The sequence below is a fragment of the Vigna unguiculata genome, chromosome 1 (genome assembly GCF_004118075.2).
Source record: "Vigna unguiculata cultivar IT97K-499-35 chromosome 1, ASM411807v1, whole genome shotgun sequence".
NCBI lineage: Eukaryota > Viridiplantae > Streptophyta > Magnoliopsida > Fabales > Fabaceae > Vigna > Vigna unguiculata.
The window spans coordinates 36,972,711-36,981,685 of record NC_040279.1 but is presented as its reverse complement, the minus strand read 5'-3'; the positions used below and the strand labels follow the sequence as shown (position 1 = coordinate 36,981,685).

Genomic DNA, 8,975 nt, shown 5'->3' with positions numbered 1-8,975 from the left:
TAATGGAGTGGCTTGTAAATGTTAATTTTTTTAAAAATTAAACGATAAGTCTTCCATTAGAATACCTAAAGGTGAATTTGCCTCGGCCACTTACATCAATAAACTAATTTTTTTAAAACATTTTATGTTATAAAGGAAAATATTAACAAAGAAAAATTTTAAACATTAACATTTAAGTTAATTGTAAAATTTATAAAAGTAATTGGCAATTTTAATAAAAGTAAAATTTTTGTGCAGAACATTTAATTTTATCTGACATGTAATATCAACGAAATTGGATTAAGTAGTTCACTTAAACAAGTGAATACACAGAATAGAAAAGATAAGAAAGTTATTTTTTTAATAATTTAATAGCATGTAATCACCACAAGTTTTTCTATAATATGTCCTTTACTTGATATGAATATATCAAAAACTAATCAATATATTAATTTAATATTTAATATAATTTATTAAATGTTTTAAATTTTAATTAATTAAAAATTACTTTTTGTGTTCTCAATTAATTACGTTTGCCTTGTTTGGCAATTATCACCTGCATGACGTAAAAAATAATTTAAAAATAACATTTTTTAAAGTGAAAAAGAGAACCAATAATCATATTCTCATTTTTAGATTTTTTTTAAAGCTAAGTAATATAATGAAAGTATTTGATTAATCAGTACTAAAATATTATTCTGATGTTGATCGTAGAACATACAGATAACAGGTTTATGCATGTACGAATATATGTATAGTTTATCACAAAAAGATAAATGTTAAAAATAATTGAAAATATAATTAAAATATTAAAACGGACATGAAAAAGAAAAAAAAAACTTAAATACCTTTTTCGCTATCATTTTTGTAGTGTATATTACGGATGGTCTTATTCTGACATAATGTTTAAAATATCATCATTTCTACCGAATGTTTAAAATAATCCTTATCTTCGCGATTCGTATATTATTTGTTTATTTTCTGTAACGCCTTTTAAATCAGCAAGGGAACCTGTAGTACATGTAACACCCCAATGTATCGTAATACAAACAGTATCACCTATACAGTGCTTACAGTGCTCCGTTACTGACTTAAATGACGTCACAGAAAAAGGACTAAATAAAATAATTAAGAAAATAAGAATCATTTTATGATGACCATTTAAATCATTTTGTCAAGATGGGACCATCCGCAATAAACACTACGAAAATGACAAAAAATGTATTTAAGACAAAAAATAAATAAAAATTTAGACAGGTTACCTCAATTTTTTTTGTATTGTTTTGTAATTAAAATTCGAGTTAAAGTTTATCTATTTTCACCCAATGACAAAAAAAGAAAAAAACTGAATTACTTAATATTATAGAAGTAAATCCCAGTGGATGATATAAAAAAGGAGGAGTGAAGTAATCTTCTACCTTTCTTACTAATATTTGACTTAGTTAATCTATGTGAATCGATAGATACTTTTATACTTAAGAAGAAAGCAAGGAGAAAAGCACCGAAAAAAATAATATTTTGAATGCCCTTTTTTTTGTGTGGTCCTCATTCGTGTGGTGTGAAATGCTTTGTGTCCGCATAATTTAATAATGGAATGAAGGAACGGTGACAAAAGCCAAACTAAAAAAAAAAAAAAAGAGAAGTTTGAGAGAGAAGAAGATGGTTAGTAAGGAAGAGAAAAACGTGTTCTCGGAACTAACCGACGACATCGTTTTGAACATCTTCTACAATCTCGAAGACGATCCTCGCCACTGGGCTCGCTTGGCCTGTGTCTGCACCAAATTCTCTTCCCTCATAGCCGATTTCTGTTGGAAGTCCAAATGCTCCCGCTCCATCCCCTCCGACCTCCTCTCCGCCTCCGACCACCCGCCGCTCTCCCTCCACAAACTCGCCTTCTGCTGCCCCGGCCTCCGCCACGCCGGCCTCCTCTTCGATACCTCCGATTTCGGACTCGAACGGGACCTCGGCCCTGACCTTATCAACCACTCTTCTCCCTCCAATCCTCCGCCGCCGCCGCCGCCATCGCAACCTCAATCTCTACAGACGGTCTCCGATTCGAATACCTCTTCCTGCTCTTCCTCGTGTTGGTCGCTTTTTGATGACCTATACTACGACACGCTCTACGTGGCGACGGAGTCGGAGGCGCCGCGGCTGGAGGAGCCGGTGAGCGCGGGCGTGGTTTCGAATGGCCCGTGCAAGAAGCGGAAGGTGTCGCGCGCGTGGCGGTCGCACCTGGCGTCGGGGAGCTGGAGCCTGAGCCGGGAGCAGGGGAGCAAGCTGCTCGGGAGGCAGTTCCGCGACGATATCCTGTACGTTTGCGACTGGCCTGGTTGCGTGCACAAGGAGGAGAAGAGGAAGTACCGCCTCTTCAGAGGCGTTTTCAAGAACTTCAAACGCACTAGGGTTTGGAGAACCATTCACGACGGCAACAAGAGGAAGCTGGATCTGCCCTGCGCCTTCTGCGCCTGCAAATTCACCTGGGATCTCCACTCCGCCTTCTGCCTCCGCCGTGTCTTCGGCTTTCACGACGACGGAGAGCCTGTGGTGAGAGCCTACGTTTGCGAGAATGGACACGTCTCCGGTGCTTGGACCGATGTTCCCATGTACACTTGATTCATTCATTCTCACCACAATTCTCTGTTTCAAATCTCGTTTAGACTCTGCATTTCTTCTGTACTGCATTTTTATTTTTATTTTCACCAATGTATCTTTCTATCTGTGATTTTCATTTCGGAGTTTCTGCTATAAACACACCACTCATTCACCTTCGTTCAGATCACCACATTCCATTATTTTAAGCGTTACATGTCAGATTGCAAATCTTTGCTTCTGAAGTTTCCATCACCAATTATTCTTCCCCTTCTCGATTTTTTTTTTTCTTTTTATCATCGCTAAAGCTTCTTCTTCGTGATACGTGGATTGCAGAGGAAAATTACTACATCATTTGGAATTTGTTAATAATTATTACATCACGAGCTTACAATTTCATTCTGTGATTTAAAGCTTATTATATCAGTTATTGGTTAATTACGTTTTCATGGGTTTGAGGAGAGTATCACGGAAAGTTTGGATTTGATTTGGTTTAGAATTTTCATGGCAAATAACTGATCCTATCTTCACTCTTCCCTAATATTGCTATAAGTGGTCTACTCCTATCTATGGGTACACTAACCCAATTAAACTTATTTTAGACTACTTATGATTAAAATGAATCAAAATATTAAAACTGATTAACAAACTTTTAGTTATGATTTAGTTGTAATAAATTTTAATTAATAAAAAATGTATTCCTTAAAAATTAAAATGGGTGTTTTCAATCTTCTTTCAGTGTAACAGATATTTGGGATTTCACTTGATTCTGCAAAAATCAATGAAAGCGTGTAATCAGATAATTTTGCTACTACTACTAGTTTGTATGTGATGGATGGATATATTAACTTAAAAGTGTCTTCATTCATTTGCATTATCGGTTCACATTGTTATCTTCAATCATGATTTTTTTTTTCCGTATGGATTTTCTAATCTTTTGCCATTATAATTAATAAAAAGACAATGCATTTTAAATTATGTGTTTAGTCAAATAAGGTGAAGTCTTTATACTTTATATTACTAACTTTGGTCTTTAATCAGTAAAAGATATGTAAATTTATTTATTTTTAAATTTCACAAACATGTTAAATACTTACAGAATATTTAAAATTTATTACTGAATTTGTCGATGTGAAAATGTATGCACTTTTGCTAGAAAATACTAAAATTATGTATTTACAATTTATCAAGGATTAAACGTTCACAACTACAGAAAGAAAATAACTATAAATAAGCTTTCATTGTTGTGATAAGTATGATACATGCATTGAATTGTCTCACACATATTTTTACTTGAACATGTGTGCAAAGGACAATCGCAAATCCCTAACGGTGCTATTATTCTTCGAAGTTATTTTATTTCTTAATCTATGATTTTTACAAGGATTTCATTAAGCCACGTCACACTCTCTAGGACGAAAAATCGGTAAATTTGTGGAGAGAAAGTTATCATTTTTTTTCTTCTTTTTAAGTTATTACTTAAATTTCTTTGCTGTTTAGGCTTTTAAAATGAAACTTTAAGATGTCAAGTGTACGAGGGTGTGTGCATTAAACTTTTTTTTTCATAGAATTAGATTTTTATTTTTTAAAATGATTCTGGAAATTGTTGCCTTAAATGGTTATGCAATTTTTACAACACCTTGCTTTTAAAATGATTCTTATTAATTAGTTTATAAATTAGTTCCCCTGCAAATTTCCTTGTAAATTTATACTCGACAATTACATGTGATCAATAAAGTATTGTTAGCTCCTACTATTTGACTTGGAATGTTCGTTTAATATTAAAGAAAAGGACACGAGAAGAGAGATTGAATTATGTGTTTATATTTTAAACATAAACAGATTTTCGTCAGAGAATAACAATTGCTTCTCGATATTTATTTTGATAAATCTCTGAACAGTTGACTGTATTATTGTACTACACTTTGTATAAAATCTAACCATAAGATGGAGAAGATATATTTATATTTTGTCACCTTATGTTTGATGCTGACAACATGATCAAGAGTTCAAATTATTTCGAGATGAAGATAGCAAATGTTTTGGACTCACACACCCTTCAAATATTATCTATATAAATCTCCAAAACTGTATATTCTAACACAAAAATCACCATTAATAACAATGAAGCTCATAGCAATATATTTCAGAACCTTATCCTTCAAAACTTTCTAACTATGTTCAAGAGCTATGTTATAGGAAAGTTGAATATCCTTAATTTGGTGTGTTAATAACAACAAAACTACACACGTTTCCCTTTTCTCTTCTACCCTTAATCGTTTATTCTTTCGATTGTATAACTTTTATCTTGCTAATTAATAATAAAAACACAACAAATCTTCTATGTTTATCCACAACCAGCATATATTGACAATTATCTAATTACCCTGTTCAAAAACCATATACCAGAAAAATAAGTCTAGTTGATGTGATGAATCACAGAGCTATATATCTATACACACAACAGTAACATTTATATGAACAAACTGCTTTTGAAGAGGATCGAGCACCATATAAGTGGCTGGTAAGAGACAAAACATAGTGTTACGTACATTATTTGTCGGTTCTAACTATGAAAATTAAAAACTAAAATGAACCTAAAAGTTCAAAAGTCTGCTGTTCATGAAGCAAAAAATTTTATGACATATTGAGAACATTTATTTTCCCTTTTGGTAATTGATGTTTGATTGTTGTGCAGACAAAGAGATCAGTGTTTGTGCTTTGGCTTCTTCACGATCATGACAGTGCAGTGTGCATGATGAGCACAATAGTCACTTACACTGCCCAAAACGGCCCTGCAAAGTTAAAACCGATAAGAGTTAAGATATTTTGAAGTGTGAACACATGTGACTTTCTCCACTACTCATGTGTGAAAAAGCAAATACAAAAGACAAATTTTACAAGCTGGCTTCTGCAGGAAAAAAACAAAGGCAGAGATGGAGCCAATGCTTTCCATGGATTTAAAGTCTGCTATTTGGTAAGAAATACATCACTCATTTTCTTCGCAAGTTTTAGTTTGTGATGATGTTGGTTCATTTGAGAACGAACACCATTTGGTATACTCTCATTGTATTATATCTTACACTTATTCACACATTTCAGAAAAAAAATGAAAAATTGTCTTGCAAAGGAATAATATCTGGGATCAAAATGTACCTTTTTAGAGCCCCATAACCATGACTACCCACAACCAGCATTGAAGCATGGTGCTTCTCCACAGCATCACAAAGAACAATCCTAGGATCACCTTCCATCACGTCCACTGATACGTCATTTACCTGTTTGAATTAGCCATCAGATAACAATCGCAACAGTATACCCAACCACATAATATATACGATTTTCATGTTCTTGAACAAAAAAACAAAAAAATGAAGTCAAATTATACAGCATCATTCTGTCTTATCTGTAATTTTCTCTTTCTTTTCCCTCAAAATGGAAATTTATAAAGGCAAATCTTCACTGCACTATTAGGCAATTTTCAGTTGCTTTTTATTTATTACATTCCATTACCTCTTTATTATCCGACAAGAAGACTAAACTCGCATGGAATCTATAAAATAAAGCTAAAGAAAATGTTTCATGTTCATCTGCACTTAGAGAGAAAGATAGAAAAGAAAATTATAAAATATCTGATGTGATGAAAGAACAAAAATAAAAAATATATACCGAGTATCTTACAGAGATGGAAAGATGTATTTGTATTATATATAGTTCTAAAACTAATGACTCATTAAATTAAACTAAACAACCATGAGATGCAGTCCAAGAACACGTACACCAGCAAACATAAACGGGTTAAACTTTGGTACAATATGTCAAACAATATGCATGCATATATACAAATACGTGCAAAGGCTGAAAAATAAGCAAAGTTTGGAAATAGAAAGTGATAGCATAGAAACGTTTCTCATACGGATTTCTTGTGGCATAGATCTTTGGCATTGTCGATGACTTTGGCAGCTATTCTTTTCAAATCCGCTTCGACAATAGGCAAAACCTCAGAGGCTCCTGCAAAACATTACGATGTAGTTAAAAGTTATACAATGGTTACTATATCTGAACGGAACAGGAACAGGAACAGGAACATCATTGGAATTGATGTGGTACCAGGGCCAACAAAACCAACCGAAGCGGAAACAGTAGGCTTGGCATAAACAAGAAGAAGCTTGAAGTTATGATTAAGGGTTGGCGATAGCAAGTGATCGAGAGTCCACTGGAGAGCGTAGGTGCTGAAATCACTGTCGTCGATTCCGATCACAATCACCTGCTTCTCCGACTCAGTGGTCGCCATGGAATTGCAGTTGCAGTTTGCAATAAAGCATGTGGCACTGCGCTGGTATATGTATGAATTTATTCACATTCGAAAGAAGCGTGCATTTGAATCGAGTTCGTGGGCCAAAAGAGAACAGCATCGTACTATTCGGGATTCTGTTCTATTCTACATCGTTCTACACTTCACTACGCACTCCACCGCTTTTAACCTAAACCAACCACGTAACTTTTCTTCTATTTTCCTCCCCACCATTCCTGCCAACCAACAAGCATCCATTTTCCGAGGACACTAATAACAAATCTAAATTTTACTTATCAACCTTTTTTTTTTCAGAAAAAAGAAGAACATGTTTTTTTTTTTTTTTTTTCATATGGACCTACGTTAGGTACATGTCTTTCTTAACGGATTAGGTATGTGTCAAATCTTTTCATTATAAATGAAAAAAGATAAAAGATTCTGGAATTTCAGGTTCCAGAGAGATCAACCAATGAACACATACCGTAAGGTGAATGAATATTCGTTAGGTTAAGATATGCCATTCTTTGTATGTGAACTATTATTTTATTTTTCTCAACAATGTAAATTCAATTTGTTTTAATACGAGAGAAAAATCTATGTTCTTGTTAGGTGAATATCATTGTTTCTTGTTCACTTTATAAAAGAAAGGTTCGACTAAAATATCAACAGCTATGGTATGCTTCTTCTTCTTCTTTTCCCCTGTCAAGTGAATTTTGGAAAAATGACACGAAAAAAAGTAGTTGTTCAAGCTTTATTTTTCATGTTTAATGATGAAAAAAAAATTAACCTATAATTTCATGTCAATTATCCAAATATTTTATTATTAGACCGACTCTAGTGAGAAACACTTCAAGATTAAACTAATACAATAGAGAGAAAAAAAGTTTTGCAGCTTAAAATAATTGAGAAGTTTATGTATAACGTAATTCTTGACACTTTTTACTGGTTGAAATTTATTGAGAAATCTATAAAATTAAAACAGAATCATTAAAATAGAAGTGACTAATATGTCTTTATTTTCAAAAACCAGGCGTTAAAAACAATACGTTACTAACCTTTCTTAAAATGGTTTGGATTGATTTAAGATCATTATGATGTAGTGGGCCACACAAGACCATCAATTGGACCGGATTGAAGTAGAGGCCCATATTTTATGGCCTTCTAATTTAGCTGTCTTATTGAAGCATGCACAAAGAAATGAGAGAGGCAATTAATTAATTTTAAGGACGGCTTGAACACACATTCTACGAAATCTATGGCTTGTATTTGACTAAAAAAAAAATGATTGTCACTTTCCAAAAGTGGGTTGTTGCAGTTGGAATTACTGATAACAATTTGAAAGATACATTATATAACCCAATCAAAAATAATCTATGTGCACTCTACTTTTTTTAATCTACCAAATAAACTCATTCAACTAAACTATATTATCTCCGTTGTTGAATTATTATTTCATGAATAAATGGCGAATAAAAGGTTTTGAATTCTTCATATAAATTCATGCAATGTTTATTCATTCTTTACCCTTCAAAAACTAGTTATATACAAAAAAAATTAACATATAAATAATTTTCATTTCCAATCCAAAAATCTCACATTAGTTAGGAATTTTGGTCGTAAAAGATAAATAAAAAATGAGTAAAAGACTTAAGAGATGAAAGTAATGACATGATACTAAGTATCATAATAGTGAATTATTACTTCATTTTTAAGAACCAATATACGATTTCATAAAAGATTAATCACTCTCATAAAAAGAAAATTCTCAACATTTTTTCTAATTATTATAAAACTCAAAGTGTTTGTATAATGGAGGAAATGTTTATGTATAGTCACCTAATATCAAATTATAGCCGATAATTTCAAGTTACAAGGGAGGAAAAATAATTTTGAAACTCATATTCTAAATCTATATCAATGGTTATGATTACTTATATTTATCCTCCTTGAATCGCATTTCGTATGTTTTTTTTCCACATTTCCTATGTTTGTGTCACATTTTTTATGTTTAGTATTATTCCCTAACTTTTGGGTTTAGAGGTTAATTTACAAACTTAAATTTAAACTTGATAACAATTAAAATCTATGTTATCCTCTTAAGAATCTGATTTAA

The 8,975-nt window shown here is 32.6% G+C and overlaps 2 protein-coding genes across 2 annotated transcripts; one reads left to right on the top strand and one right to left on the bottom strand.

The window, feature by feature from the left end:
• The first annotated feature begins 1,567 nt into the window (after nucleotides 1-1,567).
• LOC114175775 (phytochrome A-associated F-box protein-like) lies at nucleotides 1,568-2,755 on the top strand. Its single transcript, XM_028060573.1, has one exon. It carries the CDS (start codon nucleotides 1,639-1,641, stop codon nucleotides 2,590-2,592), a length of 954 nt encoding a protein of 317 aa, XP_027916374.1. The 5' UTR covers nucleotides 1,568-1,638; the 3' UTR covers nucleotides 2,593-2,755.
• A 2,242-nt stretch (nucleotides 2,756-4,997) lies between these two features.
• LOC114175917 (universal stress protein PHOS34-like) lies at nucleotides 4,998-7,086 on the bottom strand. The gene is made up of 4 exons (XM_028060766.1): nucleotides 6,679-7,086; nucleotides 6,485-6,579; nucleotides 5,725-5,846; nucleotides 4,998-5,363 (listed from the first exon to the last, which is right to left on the bottom strand). Exons 1-4 carry the CDS (start codon nucleotides 6,860-6,862, stop codon nucleotides 5,276-5,278), a joined length of 489 nt encoding a protein of 162 aa, XP_027916567.1. The 5' UTR covers nucleotides 6,863-7,086; the 3' UTR covers nucleotides 4,998-5,275.
• Between the last annotated feature and the right edge of the window lie 1,889 nt (nucleotides 7,087-8,975).

What these genes read in the sequence shown, in the direction of transcription:
- LOC114175775 (XM_028060573.1), top strand. Translation starts at nt 1,639, where the DNA reads ATGGTTAGTAAGGAAGAGAAAAACGTGTTCTCGGAACTAACCGACGAC.
- LOC114175917 (XM_028060766.1), bottom strand. Translation starts at nt 6,862, where the DNA reads ATGGCGACCACTGAGTCGGAGAAGCAGGTGATTGTGATCGGAATCGAC. An exon ending in GGTTGGTTTTGTTGGCCCTG is followed by an intron (nt 6,580 to 6,678) that starts GTACCACATCAA and finishes AATGTTTTGCAG; the next exon opens with GAGCCTCTGAGGTTTTGCCT. An exon ending in GGTTATGGGGCTCTAAAAAG is followed by an intron (nt 5,364 to 5,724) that starts GTACATTTTGAT and finishes TTAACTTTGCAG; the next exon opens with GGCCGTTTTGGGCAGTGTAA.